The sequence below is a fragment of the Neomonachus schauinslandi genome, chromosome 6 (genome assembly GCF_002201575.2).
Source record: "Neomonachus schauinslandi chromosome 6, ASM220157v2, whole genome shotgun sequence".
Classification (NCBI taxonomy): Eukaryota; Metazoa; Chordata; class Mammalia; order Carnivora; family Phocidae; genus Neomonachus; species Neomonachus schauinslandi.
Window position 1 is genome coordinate 146,975,282 of NC_058408.1, and position 20,263 is coordinate 146,995,544.

Sequence of the window (20,263 nt, forward strand, 5' to 3'; positions counted from 1 at the left end):
GACTGGTAAACCACAAGGGTGGGGAAGTAACCTGGACTCAGTGCACCATTGTCAACCCTAGGCTGGTTCCCAAAACCCAAAGAGAAGAAGAAAGGAGAGGCTACCTGCCTGAGCTGTGGTCATCAGTGATGCCACTGGGAGGGCTCCGAGGTGATAAGCATCCCGACCTCCCACCTCCTACCAGAGTTCTCCATGGGCTGGACACATTAAGAAGCCAGAGACCTAGGGAGCCCCCCCTTTTTTTTTTAAGATTTTATTTATTTATTTGACAGAGCGAGAGAGCACAAGCAGGGGGAGCAGCAGAAGGAGAGGGAGAAGCGCAGGCTTCCCGCTGAGCAAGGAGCCCGATGAGGGGCTCGATCCCAGGACCCTGGGATCATGCACTGAGCCGAAGGCAGACGCTTAACCATCTGAGCCACCCAGGCACCCCCCTAGGGAGCCCCTTTAAGGAAGTCTCTGCAGGTTACTCTCCAAGAACACAGACTCAGTGGGAAAGGGTGGAGAATAGATGGGGTAGAGAGGCAAATGGAAGACATTCAACACACATAAGCAACTGAGATTAGTCTTAGCTGAGTAGAAAGTAAAGTCAAAGCTACGAGGTCAGGGCTGGAAAATGGTGTAGGCACAGAGGCAAAGCTGTAAAGAGCAGAGCCCATGTCTGCAGATGTCCAGAGCAAGACACCAAAAGGGATTCAGTCCTCCTTGGCTCCCGCTGCCCTAGACCAAGGTCACTTACTCCAGCTGTTACAGCCACGCACTCTCTGGAGCTCACTGGGAGCAGGACTTTGCCTTTTACTTCTTTGATGTCCCTCCACAACCCTGAACACTGTGTGATTTCTTGGAAGTTAGGTTGTTCTGCCCAACAGGTCAGAGAAGGATCGTTTTCTCTAAGGTCCTGTTCTACAAACCTGGGCAGGTATATAGAGCCAAGCCCAGCTCTTGGATATCTTACAGAGCCCAGGAAACCTCTCCTAAGCCTTGGCAAGTAGGGGCAGGTGTTTCTGAGTTCATGAAGGGAAACATGACACCCAAGATCTGAGTGTAACATCAAAATATGTCACATTGCCTTTGGACTCACGGACAAGATGCTCTTTAACAAAAAAGTTTCCACATGTAAGAAACTCCTGAGAACGTCTGGGTTTTATCTCTTCTCTCTTAACAGAAAAATGCAATAGGTACAAAGAACATGATAATATTTTATGGTTTCTCTACTACCAGGTTATTTTGCAGCATAATGTGACCTTGGAGCCCTGGACTGGAAAGCAGCTTATTTTCAACCAAGAAACAGCTATTCTATTTGTATGCTTTTTACTTGTACAATCTAGAAACGTTTAAACAGAACATACTTTACAAAGATTTTTGAGCCTCTAAAGCTGTTCATGGATTCAAGTAATTAACTATTCAGGAGCCATAAATCTGGGAGATATAAAGACTGACCCTATAGGGGCACCTGGTGGCTCAGGGGTGTTAGGTGTCTGCCTTCAGCTCAGGTCATGATCCTGGGGTCCTGGGATCCAGCCCGGAGTAGGTCTCCCTGCTCAGCTGGGAGCCTGCTTCTCCCTCTCCCTCTGCTTCTGCCTCTCGCCCCTGCTCATGCTCGTTCTCTCTCCCTCTCAAATAAATAAATAAAGTCTTTATTAAAAAAAAAAAAGACTGACCCTATAGCAGATACCCAACACCCAAATTAATTTCATTAGTTCACTCAACAAAGTCCTTTGAGTGCCTACATGCCTGGTTCTGCAATAAGTTTTGAATCAGGCAAGAGCACATGGGTCAATTTAGTGAGAAAGGAGAAGTTCAGGAAGCGCTCTTTCAACAGGAGTGAACTGGATCTGGCAACCTTGACCATCTAAAAAAGCTAAAACTATACAAAAAGAGGAAACAAGTCTTCATTTTTCTCCCATAGGCAACTCTGAATTACTCAGTGACCAGAAAAATGATTTATGGATTCTGCAGGCCTTTGACTTTTCACTACTTCTTTCATTGTCCAACTTGTTATTTCTTGTTATTAGTACAGCTTACATATACTTGGCCTTGGATTGATTAAAAAGGAAAAATCCAAGCTGACAACCAAAGAGAAAGCCTGGTAAAGAGACTCAGAAAATAAGTATTTGGTGATTTTGACCCAGCAGGAGAAATTTTCCTTCCCCCAGATTATATTCACCCTAAAAAGATATCTTCCCACAAAAAACTCAACAACACACATGACTTATCCCTCCTGTTGCTACTGCACTGAGCTGGGGCAAACATTTGTATCTGGAGGAGAGTAAACCTCTTTAAGACAAGAAGGGATCTGGCAGGAGCAAGGTAAGCAAAGTAGTAAAGAGAGCGGGAGAGGAGGAGCTGGTAAAAGTTCTGAACTTGGTTCTGAACTGGGGACAATAGGCAGAGATTCAGAAATTTTGCAGTTGAAATACTGGTTCTGATAGGAGAGTCTGCCTGCCAGGAGTACTTACTTTCCCGCCCCAGCAGCTGAATTCCACTTAAGAAATCTAGGTCCATGGGGCTCCTGTGTGGCTCAGTCGGTTAAGCATCTGCCTTCAGCTTAGGTCATGATCCCAGGGTCCTGGGTTCGGGCCCCACATCAGCTTCTCTGCTCAGCGGAGAGCCTGCTGCTCCCCCTGCTTGTGCTCTCTCCCTCTCTCTCTCCCGCTTTCTCTCTGTCAAATAAATAAATAAAATTTTAAAAAAAGAAAAGAAGGGCGCCTGGGTGGCTCAGTTGGTTAAGCGACTGCCTTTGGCTCAGGTCATGATCCTGGAGTCCCTGGATCGAGTCCCGCATCAGGCTCCCTGCTCAACAGGGAGTCTGCTTCTCCCTCTGACCCTAACCCCTCTCATGTGCTCTCTCTCATTCTCTCCCTCTCAAATAAATAAATAAAATCTTTAAAAAAAAAAAAAAAGAAAGAAAGAAAAGAAAAAAGAAATCAGGTGCATGGGGCACCTGGATGGCTCAGTCAGTTAGGCGTCTGACTCTTGGTTTTGGCTCAGGTCATGACCTTGGGGTTGTGCGATTGGGCCCCGCATCCAGCTGCACACTCAGTGGGGAGTCTACTTGAGATTCTCTCTCTCTCTCTCCCTCTGCCCCTGCTTGCATGTACACCCTTGCTCTCTCTAAAATAAATAAATAAATATTAAAAAAAAAAAAAAGAAAGAAATCTAGCTGTAGCACCTGTTCTCCACATGACACATTCCCTGGTGACAAAGGCCACAGGGGTCACTCACCTGCAGTCCTTGTTTCACTACCATATACCTCTAATTCTATCTATATCTTATCATCCCACCGAGACTCTAAAGCTCTTGAAAGTTGAGCCTGTTTTGCAGGATTTTTACAGCTTCCCAGAACCCATCTTCACGGTGTTCTTCGTAGGAATGATTACTCTACACTGCATTCCTGGGGGCAGGAATTCGTGGCACAGCCAGTGGCCATTATGGGAGTATGATCCTGGAATTCCAAAAGCCCAGGCTGCCCAAAGCCCTTCCCACTCTTACACTAGTAACAGCCATTCAGATTAAAGCCCTAGAAGCTTGGGTTGAAGAAAAGAGGACACTTGAACCATTATTGTTACTTATCTAAGTGCTGAAGAAATGTCACTTGGTGTGGTTAAGTTTATAAAGTTGAGTGCTGGAGAGAAGGCGGTGGACCAGTCCCTAGCACGGGTCATGAGATCTCCATATCTCCAGGAGACAGAACTGGGTCCAGAAGGGGAGCCTCTGAGAGGGCTGTGTGCCTGGAAGGCTAAGTAGAGAAAGAATGGGAAATACCAAAAAGAATCGTCAACCACGCCAATTCAGTTCACCCACCTAGCGGGGAAGCCCATTTCAATCAGCTCAACAGCGTTTAAAGAGAGACTCAGCTTATGGAGCTGAAAAGTCAGCTAATTCCGTTGATTTTGGCTCAGGTCATGATCTCAGGGTCATGATCTCAGGGCCTTGAGATCCAAACCCCTGTCAGGGCTCTCCACTCAGCAGGGAGTCTGCTTGACATTCTCTCTCTCTCCCTCTGCCCCTTCCCCACCTCCCTAAAATCAATCAGTCAATCAATCTTTTAAAAAAAAGAAGGAATTTCAACTAAGAACAAAAAAGTTAAAGTAAAAATTTTTACAAAAATTTAAGTAGGGAGTTTGCAGCCATTTACATTAGAAAATATTTGCCTTGCTTATTAATTTAAAAAATAAGAGAAACCTCAAGTACCAGTTAAATATTTACATCCTTATCTATCCAGGTACTAAGAAGCTCAGTGTATTTTGCAATGATTTTTTTATTGATTCCATGAAGGCCAACTCTGAGTGCCAAAACTTGGATAACTTTTATTTGAAGTCGGACAATCTGGAAGTCCATCCTGACTCCACTCCTTAGCTGGGTAGCCTGAGACCCCATGGCTCACTTACCCACCTTGTAAAATGGGTTGTCCTGAGGATCACAGACAGATGTGACACTCTAAAACACCCAGCTAACTCGAAGCTACCCAGTGGTTCAAACCATGGTGGCATTATTATTTTTACTTACAGTGATGAGTAAAGGTTCTTTTATAAGTCTTCATGATCATCATCTGGTCTTGACTCTTCCATCTTCTACAGATTCCTACTGAAATCTGGGTAAATCGTGTATTGTACTTAGAAAGCTAGAGAAGTTAAACAGGCAACAATATTTTACGACTGGGATCTGCTGGAGTAAATTTTATTTGGAAAAGGCAACTTCTTTTTAATAGTTGATGAAGTGTTGCTCAGATGCCTCAGATGCTGTTCCCACTCTGGGCCGACACATGACCACCATAGAGTTTTCGCATAGCCTCTTTGGAGTTTGGGAAGCACAGTCGGGCTGGATTATATGTTAAGAACTTGACTCTGAGCTGGCCTTCTTCTGGTCCATGAACAAGCTCTGGTCATACCTTCCCACATCTTTAATTTTCTAAAGGAAGCTTGTGATAAATCCGGGGAGGTAGCCCAGTGCCCCACTGGGCAGATTGTTGAAAGTCCCAATTTTCTTCTCAATTTCCAAAGAGTGCTATTTGAAGGAACCTTAGAAACCTTCCAATTGTGTAAACTATCTAGCTGGGTTTTTTTTGTTTATTTGTTTTTTTGTTTTGTTTTGTTTTTTTTGCTAAGTCTGTAGAACTATTTCCCTGACACTTTGTCTCCCAAACAACTTCTTTTTGTTTTGTAAAAGTTAATGCCTTTGCCTCATTTACAAATGAACAGTACACCCCAAGAAGTCTTCCTCCTGCCCCAAACCAATGCAGTCAGTATCCCCCACCGTGGGCAACCCTTTATATTAGCTTCTTGTTAACCCTCCTAGGGATACTTCATACAAATAGAAGCAAATACAAATGCATACCATTATTTCCTCCACTTTCTAACACCCGAGAAAGCAGGTTACATGTGCTCTTTGTACCTTGCCACTTAATATGGCCTGGAGCTCCCTCTAGGTCAATACGGAGAGATGGCCCACATTCTTTTGTTTATAGCTGCATTCATAGCCCCATTGCTGGACACCTGGATTATTTCCAATCTTTTGTTATTGCAAACAGTGTCACAAGTGATAACCTCCTCTCTGACATTTCATAAAGGTGTATCTGTAGGATAAAGTCCTAGAAGTGGGATTGCCGGGTCAAAGGACTGGCCTGCATTTCCAATTTCAAGGCTAAGACTCTAAATCCTGGTCTCAGAGGAGAAAGAGTAAAGCAGGCTACTCCTTGTGTGGTCCCTGGACTGGTGCTGGTCTGCAGTGGGTAGTGCAGAAACTGAAAGCTGTTGGAAAACTTAGAGCAATTTCCCGCTGCAACATTTACCTGCATGGTCATTTTTCTAAATAGTTGGTTTTATTGACCTTACCTACCTCTGATGACTAGAAAGAAGAAAATTACTTCCATTGCGAGGCAAAAATTATGAACAACTTCTTTTTTAATGTGATGTTGACTCAGATTTGTTGCCCAATTTCTGAAAAAGTTATGGAAAAATAGAATCATCCCCAGACACCAAAGAAAACAACAAAATCAGACTAACCAATAAAGTGGAAGAATTTTCAATCCTTTAATAGCAATTGATTGAGTGCCAGCATATTCCAGTGTGAGAGGTAAAAAGATCCCCAAAATATATGCGTGAATTGGCAGGGAAAGAGAGAGATAGAAAAAGAAACAGGCAGGCTCTCCCAGATGAAAGAAGCAGACAATGACAGAATATAAAATGTAGCAGGTGCTAAGTGATATGCTGAGACATCCCCTGCAGAAGGAGCTGACTGCCCAGGCAGAGAAGGGCAATGTGTCAGGAATCATCTTGTCTGCCAGGACACCAATCTTTATTTTGTTTTTTTTTTAAATATATTATTTGGGGCGCCCGGGTGGCTCAGTCAGTTAAGCGTCTGCCTTCAGCTCAGGTCATGACCCCGGGGTCCTGGGATCGAGCCCCGTATCAGGCTCCCTGATCGGCAGGAAGCCTGCTTCTCCCTCTCCCACTCCCCCTGCTTGTGTTCCTGCTCTCGCTATCTCTCTGACAAACAAATAAAATCTTTAAAAATAAATAAATAAATATTTTATTTATTTATTTATTTATTTATTTCAGAGAGAGCAAGAGCACAAGCCGGGGGGAGAGAGAGGGACAAGCAGACTCCATGCTGAGCCCAGACTGACACGGGGCTCGATCTCATGACCCTGAGATCATGACCGGAGCCGAAATCAGGAGTCCAGGAGTCGGATGCTCAACTGACTGAACCACCCAGGCGCCCTCAAGACACCAACCTTTAAAACATAAGAAAGGAGTGTAAGGTGAAATAGGGATGTGCAGGAACAAATGTTAGAAATTCAATTTATATTTTATAATCTCATCCTTTTCAAAGTATATATTTTGCAATGTAAATTATCTACTAGCACTGTAGTGAACATGTACAATTTAAGCAAATACATATACTGGGGGTGCAGACTCACTATGTTTTATTCTGAAGGATCAGAGATCAAAAAGGCAGGAAGACCACTGTGGCAGGACTGAAGGGGAGGGATCTAGTCTGTCTTGCTCACCATTGTACTCCCAGGGACACAGTCAGTGCCTGACCCACAGCAGGCAAGGAAGGATCATGTGGGGTCTGATGTGGCTTTGAAAATAAGTATCTGCATCAAGGGCCCAGCTGCTTCTGCAAGTATGGTTGCTAAATATTTAAGCTTCCAAAGAGGAAGATAGGACAAAACATCTTATATCTGTCCTGCCACGAAGTTGTCATTCAAATACAGTATTTTTGCCGTCTGGAAGTGAAAGAAAAATTAGGAATTAGCTGGCAGATCCAATTACATGGGTTTATACTCCATAAACCTTGCTGCCAGGAAGGAATACATTTCTCTAAGCCAGTGAAAGTAGTTCTACTTAAAATTATTTTGGGGGCCACCTGGGTGGCTCAGTAGGTTAAGCATCAGCCTTTGGGTCAGGTCATGATCTCGGGGTCCTGGGATCTAGTCCCTTGTCACCAGGCTCCCTGCCCAGCAAGGGGTCTGCTTGTCCTGCTCCCTCTGCCCTTCCTCCCCCCATCCTGCTCTCTCTCTTGCTTTTTCTCTCTCAAATAAATACAATCTTAAAAAAAAATTAGTCTGGAAAACAATGATGGAGTTTGTAAGGGGAAGTCTGTAAGGGGAAAAAAGCAGTTATGACTTATCTCAGGAAAACAAGTAACTCTGATTCTTTGAACTTACCCTGCTAATACCATTAACTTCTATGGTAATGATGCTTTGCCACACCCTGGGAGTTATAAATGCCTGGCAAGACCTTTGTAAAACATAAACCAGATCGGTAGCGAACAAGCATGGCAAAGGCGGTGTGAGTGGCATATTTATTTCCAGCCTGAATTCCAAATGACATCAGTGCAAAGGAGAGTGTTCCTTCATGCAGAAACAGCTGATGAGAAGGCCATGGCATTTTCTACACTCTGCTGCACCAAGTGCACAGCTCTCTGTGACTTTCACTCCCCCGACCTCCCCTCCCATGCCCAGCCAGGATCTTTCTGTTGTACTTCCAGATGCTAGAGTAGCACCTGGCACACAGCTGGTGCCCAAAAACTGTTTGTGCAAAGGATGGGAGGAGAGAGTCTTTGGACTATATGTTTATTTTCATGTACAAAAAAAAGGGGGGAGGGGGATAATGTGGTTTGAATATATAAAGAATTGTTAAAATTCAACAAAAAGACAACCCAATTAAAAGTGAGCAGGAGGTTTGAAGGCACATTTCTCCAAAGATATATAAATGGCCAACATGTACATGAAAAGATGCTCAATACTGTTGAGTGATTAGGGAAATACAAATCAAAATTACAATGAGATACACTTTACATCTACTAGATTGGTTTTAATTTTAAAACAATAATAATAAAAAGTGTTGGTAAGGATATGGAGAAATCAGAACCCTCATACATTGCTGGTGGGAAATGTACAATGGTCTAGCAGCTGTGCAAAATAATCTGGGATTCCTCAACAGCTTAAACACAAAATGACCACATGAGCCAGCAATCCCACACCTAATTACACATCGAAAAGAACTGGGGCGCCTGGGTGGCTCAGTCTGGTAAGCAGCTGCCTTTGGCTCAGGTCATGATCCTGGAGTCCTGGGATGGAGCCCTGAGTTGGGCTCCCTGCTGAGCGGAGAGTCTGCTTCTCCCTCTCCCTCTGCACCCCCCCCCCCAACTCATGCTCTCTCTGTCTCTCTCTCAAATAAATAAAATCTTAAAAAAAAGAAAGAGGGGCACCTGGGTGGCTCAGTCGTTAAGCGGCTGCCTTCGGCTCAGGTCATGATCTCAGGGTCCTGGGATGGAGCCCCGCACTGGGCTCCCTGCTCAGCAGGGGGCCTGCTTCTCCCTCTCCCACTCCCTCTGCTTGTGTTCCCTCTCTCACTGTGTCTCTGTCAAATAAATAAATAAAATCTTAAAAAAAAAAAAAGAAAGAAAGAAAAAAGAGGGGCACCTGGGTGGCTCTGTTGGTTAAGTGTCTGCCTTCAGCTCAGATCATGATCCAAGTGTCCTGGGATGGAGCCCCACATCGGGCTCCCTGCTCAGCGGGGAGCCTGCTTCTCCCTCTCCCTCTGCTGCTCCCCCCTGCTTGGGCTTTCTCACTCTCTCTCTGTCAAATAAATAAATAAAAAATCTTTAAGAAAAGGAAAAGAGAAAAGAACTGAAGACAGGCATTGAAACAAAAACTGTTTCGCAGATGTTCATAGCAGTACTATTCACAATCACCAAAATGTGGGAACAACCCAAATGTCCATCAACTGATAAATGGATAAACAAAATGTGATTTATCAATTCAGCCACTAAAAGCAATGAAGTACAAACACATGGATGAACCTTGAAAACATTATGTGAGAAAGAAACTAAGCGCGAAAGGCTGCATATTATATGATCTCACTTATATGAATTATCCAGGAAAGACAAACGCATAGAGAAAGCAGGTTAGTGGCTGCTAAGGTGTAGACAGGGGAAATGGGTAGTTACTACTCAATGGAAACAGAGTTTCTGCTTGAGGTGATGAAAAAGTTCTGGAACCATATAGACATGATGGTTGCATTAACATCGTGAATATACTTTTTTTTAGGATTTTTATTTATTTATTAAGAGAGAGAGAGAATGATAGAGAGCATGAGGGGGTGAGGGGCAGGGGAGAAGCAGACTCCCCGCTGAGCAGGGAGCCCAATGCGGGACTCCATCTTGGGACTCCAGGATCATGACCTGAGCCAAAGGCAGTCGCTTAAACAACTGAGCCACCCAGGTGCCCTAACATTGTGCATATACTTAATGCCACTTTAAATTGAACACTCTAATGGTAAATTTTATGTTATGTATATTTTTCCACAATTAGAAAAAAAAAAAGGCTTCGGGGCACCGGGCTGACTCAGTCAGTGGGGCTGAGACTCTTGATCTCAGGGTTGTGAGTTCGAGCCCCACCATGGGTGTAGAGATTACTTAAAAATAAAATCTTTTAAAAAAATAAATAAACAGGGGCGCCTGGGTGGCTCAGTCGTTAAGCGTCTGCCTTCGGCTCAGGTCATGATCCCAGGGTCCTGGGATCAAGCCCCACATTGGGCTCCCTGCTCCGTGGGAAGCCTGCTTCTCCCTCTCCCACTCCCCCACTTGTGTTCCTGCTCTCGCTAACTCTCTCTCTGTGTCAAATTAATAAACAAAATCTTTAAAAAAATAAAATAAATAAATAAATAAACAAATAAGCTTAAAGAACTTAATTAAGTGTTTTGAAAGATTAAGAAGTGTGACTCACATGTAAGGTATTTTTATTAAGTCAGCTTGTGAATTTATCAGACAAGACATCTTTGTGGTATCGCCTGAGTGATTGCTGTTTGCTCCTATTCACCAATATTACTGTGCTGATTTATATGGAAGGAAGCTAATTTCAAATCAGAGAGGTGCTTGAACTTTGTTTTGATGTCTTTAGAAAGATTCCGTCAGAATCTTGCTTAGAGGTAAGTAGGGATTTTTAGGCTCCAAGAGGAGTTGATTTGTTTCCTTCTTCCTGTAGAGATATTCCTAGGAACTAAGTATTCTGAATCCCTAAGAATTTAGGGTGACTTAGCCAGCCACGATAATGATCTACCAAAGTGAGCCCCCTATGCAAAACTAGAACCCCTTGGAAAAAATGCATTTGTGAAAGAAGAGAACTTTCCAAAAGGGGGTAAACTAGCCTTTTAGTGATTATTCTTAAACCTTCCTGCACATTTGTGGTAATTTGTGGTAATGCTGTTCTGAAAATGCGATCTAAATCTCCCCCAGACCAGCCCCTTCTGCCTCAGGATCTGCCAGTTATTCAGAAGCAAAGAGAGCATTTTGTAAATGTATTGACTATACACAGAAGAAAATGGCTCACAAGAAGGGAATCAATTTTGTAAAATAAGTAATTTTCTAAGATCGTCCACTCAGCTCTTTTGTGTGGACTGTCTACTGTCCTCTCCAGCCCCCAGTGTTCTTGGCCAGGTTAAGTCTCGCAAACGATGAGTGTTGCGTGATCAGCTGCTGCCCCGTAGAGCGTTTATTTAAAACCTAATCCCCAGGGTGCCTGGCTGGCTCAGTCGGTTACCTGCATAAGCCAATTTATACATTGGCAGGAAGAACTTTAACATTTACTGAGAGTGTATTATGTGCCTCTTAGGCTCAGAAAACTTGCGGAAACTCACATCAGATTGCAGAGCTAGTAAGTGGTAGAGAGGAAATAAAGGGTGGTCCTCTTTTTGGCTCCACAAACCACCATGGTTGCAGAAAAGATAGGAATACACAGACTGTAATCTACTCTGTGCCTGGGAACTCAATAAATCAATAAATTCCCACCATCCAAAACAGTTGGCACAGAGTGGGTGCTCCATACAGGTCTGTGGCAGGAAGAGGCAGGGGACAGAGGAAGGAGGAGCAATGGAATACCTTTTCTTTCTAATACTGACACTTACCTGTGTAAGTATTACAAAATGCCCAAACAGCTGTCAGATCATTTAAAAAAAAAAAAAAAACTTACCAAATATTTTATATGATTGGTGGCCCGATGTACAATTTAAATCATCCTGATTACACCAGGAGGGATCTGATATCAATTTGTCTCATTTGGTGAAGGTCAAGGTGATATCCTCAATTTTACCATTGTAGAGAAACCCCATTTTCATTTGTAATTAATAAAGTAATTTATGGGGTGATATTTGAGACCCTGTGAATATTCCCAGTTAAATAAAAAAATTTTTTTAAATCATCCTGGAGTTATTAGGCCCAGCTTTCAGGTTCTGCTCTTCTCTTACTCTCTGTGTGACCTTGGGTAAGTCACATAACCTCACTGCATCTCAGTTTCTTAGGTAACCCGGATGACCTTGAGTAAGTCACCTCCTCTCTAAGACTCAATTTATTTCACCAGTGGGCAGATATGAACTAGGCACTTCACCAAAACAGATCCCCAGTGGCCAACAGGCATCTAGAGAGATAGTAACATCATAACCCGTTGGGAAATGAAATTTAAAACCAGAGTGTGACATGACTACATACCTTCCAAAATCATCGAATGACAAAGGTGGTCATTCCCATGTGGAACACCTGGGACTCCCCTTCCTTGCAGGTGGGAATGTAAACTGTTACAACCACACTGGAAAACTGATTGGCTGTATCTACTAAAGCTAGGCATATGAACACCCAGGAACCCCCCTGCTGGATATATTACAAATGAAAGTATGAAGATATAGTTAACAAAAGGAGTGTGTAAGACGGTAATCAAAATAATGAAAGAGTATTTGATTACCCACCAACAGTAGAATGGATAAATAAGTTGTATATACAATACTATGCCAACAGCAGGAGGAATGAATCATCTACAACCATATACCACAACATGGATGAAACTCATAAATAATGTTGAGCAAAGACATCCAGGCACAAAAGAGTTCATACTGTAGGATTCCATTTTTATAATCAGAAGAAAAGAAAACCAGGCACGACTCATCAATGCTGTTAGATGTCAGGATAGCGGTTACGCTGGGGGAGGTAATTATTGGAAGGGGACCCAAGGGGCCTCTGAGATGCTCATCATGTTCTGTTTCTTGATCTGGGTGCTGATTATAAAGGTGTATATTTTTTTTAAGATTTTATTTTTAAGTAATCTCTACACCCAAAGCAGGGCTTCAACCTACAACCCTGAGATCAAGAGTCGCACGCTCTACCAACTGAGCCAGCCAGGCGCCCCTATAAAGATGTATTCTGTTCGCAAAAATGCACCAAGCTGTACACATCTGATATTTTCAGTTTCCTGTATGTTTATTATACTGCAATAAAAATTTTGTAAGTGAGGTGGTTGGGCTAGGGACAGCATGCTTAATGTCCCTTCTAGCTTCAAGTGGAATAACAATTCCTTCATTGTGCCAGGCACTAAGCTCCGTGTTTTCCACACAGATACTCTGTAGTCACCTATCTACAGAGGGGTAGAAGTGGCTTTGAACATGTAGTCCTTGAAAATCACAGCCCACGAGAGGGTTAGGTGTGGCAAGCATGGCTGACCCCGAAAGCGACCCTCCTTCCAAAGCTCTCTCTCCCTTTGTCTCCACAACTGGGTTCCTCTGGGATTTGCCTCCAGCTTCTAGCTGGAGGCGGGAGAGGGCACTTCTGGTTTCTCTTTGCCTGAGTCTGGGTCTTCCCACTTCATTGACTCTTAGGTGCTTCCCTTCAACTGACTTTAAGGTGGAATTACGTTTTTAAAAGTGTACTTATTAGCGTTTACTGAAGAATATCTTTTAGCCTACTCATAACGTTTAAAGTAGTTAAGCAGGTCTTATCAGTTATTTCTAAAAAGACAAATACACTTGGGACACCTGGGTGGCTCAGTTGTTAAGCCTCTGCCTTCGGCTCAGGTCATGATCCCGGGGTCCTGGGATCGAGCCCAGCGTCAAGCCCCACGCTGGGCTCCCTGCTCCGCGGGAAGCCTGCTTCTCCCTCTCCCACTCCCCCTGCTTGTGTTCCCTCTCTTGCTATGTCTCTCTGTCAAATAAACAAATAAAATCTTAAAAAAAAAAAAAAAAGACAAATACACTAAATTGGTCTGTGCCCATAAATGGATGGGGATTTCTCAATGTATGGCAGGCTTTCCACTCACTCCCTTAAACTCATGTGGCTCCTTGGCTGTGTGGTTTCAAGTGGGGATCTGCAATGGTCACTTTTTTTTAGATTTTATTTATTTTTGAGAGAGAGAAAGAGAGAGCGTGAGCAGGAGTGGAGGGGGAGGGGCAGAGGGAGAAGCAGGCTCCCTGCGGAGCAGGGAGTCCAATGAGGGACTCCATCCCAGGACCCTGGGATCATGACCTGAGCCAAAGGCAGATGCTTAACCGATTGAGCCACCCAGGCATCCCTGCAATGGTCATTTTTAACATCAGATATCTACGACCAAGGGGCAACATGGTCATTTTTAACATCAGAAATCTACGACCAAGGGGCGCCTGGGTGGCTCCAGAATGTACCTCCTTTAGTGGCAACAAGCTTTATTTTTAAGAATAAATCAGAGTCAGGGGCGCCTGGGTAGCTCAGTCATTAAGCGTCTGCCTTCGGCTCAGGTCATGGTCTCAGGGTCCTGGGATCGAGCCCCACATCGGGCTCCCTGCTCGGCGGGAAGCCTGCTTCTCCCTCTCCCACTCCCCCTGCTTATATTCCTGCTCTCGCTATCTCCCTCTCAAATAAATAAATAAAATCTTTCAAAAAAAAAAAAAAAGAAAGAAAGAAATCTACGACCAATGGACAGCCTAAGCCTAAAAAGTTATTTACCTGGCTCTTTATGGCATATTAAGAATTTGTAACATAAGTCTAGGAAGTTAATGTCCTAAAAATCTGGTACTTAGGGGTTGATCTAATTTGTAGCCACTAACAAAATTCTGTAAGCTACTTCACTTTTGCTGTGAAAATGGCCCTGTGTGTTTGTAGATACTGCCTGCTAGCATGGCCACTGTGTGTCTATCCAGCATGGGCTTGGAAAAGTATCTAGCATGGCATGAGAAAGTCATGTTAGGGTAGAAATACCCTCTATTTGTGGAGACTAGCTGGTGGGGGGAGGGAGACACATCTATACAAACTCCGATAATTACAAAATTAGTTAAAAACTCTGCTAATAGAGAACAAGAAATAGTTAAATGAGAAATCATTACAAAAAGGATTTATTAGACAAACACATCAATCGATTGAGTCTAAGGATTTGGTCGGAAAGCCACTGGGCCTTTCAAAGCAGCAGAAGTCCAAAGTCACACACTTGGAGCATTACTCTGCCACAATGTGTAGAAACCACAAAGGTCAGGAATGACAGCACTCCATGCTAGTCCACAGACAGATAAGCCTCCCGCCTCCCTCCCTAGTCCCTCTCTTCTGCTGGAGTCTTCTGTGATGCTGGTACCTGAGAGAGATGAAATGTTCCCCACATCTTACAGAAATTCAGCTTCTTGTTACAGATCTTGACTCTGGGCACTTGAACTGCCTGTTCATGACACATGGGATGTTGCTTTTCAAAAACCAAAGAACAGTTGTTGAGGGAGTGTTTCTCAATAGGTAAAGTGAATAAAACATTCTCAACTACAGTAACTGCATTTTTAATCTCATCTGGCATCAATTGTCTTTTAGAAAGTTACAATGTGGTTGTCTGGGGACACTCTTCTTTAACGTAGAAGGAAACAAGTAATTAGCACATCATATATAATTAAAGGATACCCATTCTCAAATCTTGTAAGCATCTGGTGAATATGAAGTTTTCATTTAATTTGGCAGAAGGCGGGATATTTTCTATCATTCCTGATAATAATAGAACTAGACATTTCAAAATTATAATATCGTGAGTTCATGACACCAAACTGGGCTTGCTTTATCAGAAGACTTTGATCGTTAAATTTAATTGTTAATGGCACAGACTATCAAAAAATAGCAAACAGTATGGTATCCGTGTAGATATCAGCCGACCTCAAGTAACAAAGGTAAGAATGAAATAGACATGACCTGGCTGGGAACCTCCGGTTTCTGAGATATGAACTCCAAACATATCACATAGAAGACTAAAGGCAGTATTCCAAATAAATCTGGCATGAGAACTTTATAGAATACTTTTTTCAGGGACATAATAAAAGTAGCAGTTGGAACTAAGGGCCATACAGTAAGTTCCCACGGTTGAATTCATTATGGGAATGTTTTTGCTTGGATAAAACATTGCCTAAATGACAGTCCTCCTTTAGCCCAAAAACTACTTCCTTCACACCCTTGACAACCTCTTGCACGTTGTGCCATCCAGGAGTCTGTTGGGAACAAGAATGGCTCTAGATGAAGCTCTAACAATGTTGAGTTTGTGCCTTTAAAAAATAGTCCAATTTATGACTGTCATGTGTACTGAGGGAGCTGTCCTTTCCCAGCTCTGTTCACTATTTGGGAGCCTAGGAAATGCCAGGACAGACCAATGAGAGTATCAAACACTGCCTCAGGCATAAACTTCAAGATTTTGGTTGAACCATTGGTCCCTTCATTATCAATTTTAAGCACGTGAGGCCATTGCCTGTTGGTCAAAGCTGCTCTCAAAAACCTGCAAGACAGCCGAACCGCGCCTGCGTCAGCAGCTAAGTCTAACCACAAAGCCTAGCAGAAACTTCTGGTCTTCTCAGAAAAGTAAGATACCTATTCTCTCAGGAACAGCCTGTGGGGGTCTGTTTGGAACAAGAATTGCGCTCAAGTCTTAATCTTAAATGAAGATCTAAAAATGTGCAGTTTTGTGCATTTAAAAATAGTCCATTTCACAGCGGCAGTGTGTGCTCGTGGACTCAGCTCGTTCAGTATCTGGGAGGAATCACTGGGTTTGGGCCAATAACCAAGTATGAAAAGGGAACCAATACGCTCCGAAAGGGGGAAGCTGCTTACCCTCTGAGTGAGCTAAAATGTTCGAAGAAGATTCCATCCTAAGTGTGAGTGACCGGCGGGCAGGAAGTCTTGGCTCCCTGGCATCTCCATCCCCGCAGCCGTGTTAGCCCTGCTCAGGACACCCAGACTCTCGGAAGGAGCCCTTGGACGGAACTGAGCCTGACCGAAAGTGAAGAGCCAGGGTCAGACACCGGAAGCGTTGAGGACAGCCTTCACTCCGGACACTTTTAAAGACGGCAGATCCCTGACCCCCTTTGTGGACCGCGTGGATTCAGGGGGTCTTGCGGCGGGAAGGGGCGCGGCTGGAGCGGGCGGGCAGCCTCTCCCTGCCCTCTGGTGACGCCTCGCGACAGCTGGAAAGGAAGGGGCGCGCAGACACCCGCTCACCACGAGGGGGCGGTCCCGGCGCGTCGGCGCCCCTCAGTGGAATGGGGAAACCCGCGACCACGCCAATCTCTCGTGAGTCCCAACGAAGTGGACCCCCGAGAAGCTCCGGGTTCATAGGTGCGGAGCGTAGAAAGGGGTCAGGTAGGAGGGCCCGAGGAAGGACGCAAAGGGGCCCGCGGCGGCTGCGGCCGTTGGCGGGAAGGAGGTGGCGGCCGGAAAGAGGACGTTGGCCGCCGAGTAGGAGGGGAAAGTCTGGAAAGGCAGTGCGCCCGGGCCCGGGGGTCCGGGACTGCCCCCCGCGCCGCCGCCGCCGCCCGCTCCAGCGGCCGTCCCGGGGGCCCCGGGCTGGGGCGCGCCGCTCCCCGCCTGCGCCGCACCGTCGGCGCCGGGGTTCTGCTTCTTCCACTTGGTCCTGCGGTTCTGGAACCAGATTTTGACCTGCGTCTCAGTGAGGCTGAGCGACAGCGCGAGGTTCAGGCGCTCACACACCGACAGGTAGCGCGTGGCCCGGAACTTGTTCTCCAAAGCCACCAGCTGCTCATAGGTGAAGGCGGTGCGCGCGCGCCTCGGCTTGGCGCTGCGGGGCTCGGCGCGCCGGCGCCGGGGCCGCGGGGAGCCGGGCGAACCCGGGGAGCCCGCGAGCCCGCGGGTGCCCCGCTCCCCCGCCGCCAACGCCGCCTCCCGGGACTCGGGGGAGCGCGCCGGGTCCACTTGCAGGCGCGCAGCGCGCTCCTGCGGCCGCCGCTGGCCCGCGTCCTCGGCTTCCTCCTCCTCCTCCTCCTCCGCCTCCTCGGCCTCCGAGCCCTCCAAGGGGGACGACGCGCCCGCGCCGCGATCCTCAGCGTCTAGTGGAGAAGGAGAGGGTGACCAGAAGCCCGGAACGACCCAGCCCCTCCGGGTCGCCAGACCCCCTCCTCCTCTTCCCCAGAGTCCCTAGCTCTGCCTCTCTCCCCCCACCACCCCGCGATCACACATCCTCGCAAGCCCTTCCCAGGAGTTGGGGTTTAGGGGTGCGGTGTCCTCTTGCCCTTTACTCATTTGCTATCTAGTTGACTTCCAAGAAATGAATTTTGAATGAATGAATGACAACCCCCATTAAGAAAATATAATGACCATATTGGACAGTATTGGGCGGGTAGGATCACTGTACATTGAGACATCGAGATGTCAAGCGCGTTTAAGGCTCTGTCTCCATAGTCCCTAGAAGCCTATTTTGGTCTGGAACTCCTAGCAATTAAAAAAGAAGTTATTAAGCTCCCTCGCCCCCCCCCCCCCCTTTAAAGTGAAATTCCCTCTTTCCCAGCTTCTCTCCCCTGCCGTGTTAATAGAGTTTCAGATTTGTGCGGGACCGGATCGATAGATGTCATCTATTAAAGGTAAGTTTTAATCGAACAATATTAGGATCAGACAGGGAAAGGGGGTTTGAAGTCGGTACCTGCAAGCTGCGGGCAGGAGATATGCAGGCGCCAGTAATAGAATATCGATCACGGCTGTGGGGGGAGGGGAGAGCGGCCCCTCCGAGGGGCGATCCAAACAATTACCAGGCGGACTACCCGGGCCCAAGCACAGCCGCCAGAGGCGCCCCGAGCCCCAATCACTGCCAAACTTGGGGAGGAGAAGCGGGGGGCTGTGCCGCATCCAGCCTCTCTCGGACTTGCGCCTCTGACTCGGCGTCCCTCCAGGGAACCTCCTGCCCACGCTCCACCCAGCACGGATCCTGCTGTCTTTTGTCCGTCTTTCCAGACACAAACTCTCCCAGACCCCTCATCAGGTGCCCGCCAGAGTTAGGAGTAAGTGAAAAAACCTTTCGAGGAGAAAGGACCAAAGGCCTCCCATTACCCCGCCCCACCCCTGCTCCCGCCCCAGTCAACGACTGGGTCTGGGGAGAGAGAGCAGAGCGCGTGGGGCAGCGGAATTTCTGCAGGTGTCGAGATGGTTGCAAGTGGGCACTAGGTGCGTAAACCTGACTTCGCACTCCCTTCCAGACACCGACACATGATTTAGCCTCAGCTTCCTCGTCCATAAAATGGGGGCACTATTCATCATGTTGTCTACCTCGCCGTTTTCCATGACTTTTATCTGTGGTCTAGGCCCTGGCACGTGGTGGGTGCGTTATATGCCCGATAAATGAATGAGCCTGGATAAGGTGGACGTTGGCTGTTTAGTTTCCACTGCGAGCAAAACAGAGCTGTGGTGCTTAGTGGTTTGGCCGGTGAGCAGGGACGGCCTTTGGGAGGCAAATCCCAGACCCAGGATGCTGGGGGCCTCTTTTCTGCCTCAATTCAGTTCCAACACAGAGACAAGGCAACGCTTTGCACTTCGTCCTGTGAGCCTTCTCCCTTTGGTGAAGGCTCCGCTAACGGCCACTCACTCGGTCCCTGGTTGTCCACGCACCTCCCAGCCACCCCATCGCATCATCTGGGCTGGGGCTTCCCGAGACCCGGGGGCCGCTTCGCATCCTTACCAGAGGTCTCCCGCTGCCGAGTTGAGTCCCCTGGGCTGGCGTCCTTCCCCGCTTCGGCCTCTGCCAAACTTTTCTTGGCTTCCCGGGGAGCAGGGCGCACGGCCGGGAGCGCAGCGCGGGTGAATTTCTGCGGATCCAGGATGTCCAGGACAGAGAAGGAGATCTTGTGGTGGGAGGGAGCCGCCTTGGCCCCGCCGTCCTGCCATGCCAGCATGCCCGCCGCCCACGGGCCCGAGGCCGGCGGCGCGGGGTCCGGGATGGCCGCGCTCTGGCTTGCCTTCGGCTGTGGCCTGGCCGCAGCTCTCCAGCCAGTAGGAGGGTCGGGGCGGCCAAGTGGATCTGGGGAGGGGCACGCGGAGGCGGGGCTGGGAGACAGCCGCAGGGGCGCTGCGCGGGGATTGGCACTTGCGCGGCCCAGACCCCCGCCACGTGCAGAGCGCGCTCGCAGCGGCCCCAAGACTGCCCTGCACCGCGCCGGGGCAGCTCGCCTCGGCTCGGGGGCGCCTGCGTGAGCCCGGTGCGCGCGCCCGCCCATACACCGCCGCCGGCTCCGCGCGCCTCTGCCCGACCCACGGGGACTCCGGATGTGCGCGAGCGAGGGATCGCGGGACCATTCCATCCTGGGGATCCCCTCCCCCCCCATACACACACTGATTTGGGCTTCGGTTTGTGACTTTTCCCCGGTGACTTTGAATTGGGGATATAATTGAGGCCAGCAGTGATTACTTGAAGGCAACGCTCCGCACATCTCCTGCCCCGCCAGGGAATCACAGTGATGGTCTCAGACCTGGTCACCTCAGATTTAAAAGCTCTAGTGTTCCCACAATTTACAGTTTACAAAGCCCCTGGGCTTGCGCGATCTCACTTGGTTCTCCGAGCATCCCTGTGAGGAGGGAGCGGCCTGGCAACACTATCATCCCCATTTAAAGATAAGGAAATTGAGATTCCAAGGTGAGAAGTCCGTTGCCCAAGGTTACTGTTGACTGGTGACAGCGGCCGGATTCAAACCGAGAGGTCTTCTTTTCCCGGGCCAGTACCCTCTCC

At 47.1% G+C, this 20,263-nt stretch overlaps 1 protein-coding gene across 1 annotated transcript; it reads right to left on the bottom strand.

Moving 5' to 3' along the window:
* Window positions 1-16,866: 16,866 nt before the first annotated feature.
* NKX1-2 (NK1 homeobox 2) lies at window positions 16,867-19,433 on the bottom strand. Its single transcript, XM_021703867.1, has 2 exons — window positions 19,220-19,433; window positions 16,867-17,600 (listed from the first exon to the last, which is right to left on the bottom strand). The coding sequence occupies exons 1-2, from the start codon at window positions 19,431-19,433 to the stop codon at window positions 16,867-16,869; spliced, it is 948 nt and encodes a 315-aa protein (XP_021559542.1).
* Window positions 19,434-20,263: the final 830 nt, after the last annotated feature.

Coding starts and splice junctions, on each gene's coding strand:
- NKX1-2 (XM_021703867.1), bottom strand. CDS start 19,433: ATGCTGGCATGGCAGGACGGCGGGGCCAAGGCGGCTCCCTCCCACCAC. Junction 17,601..19,219: donor TCGGCAGCGGGAGACCTCTG/GTAAGGATGCGA, acceptor CTTCTCCACTAG/ACGCTGAGGATCGCGGCGCG.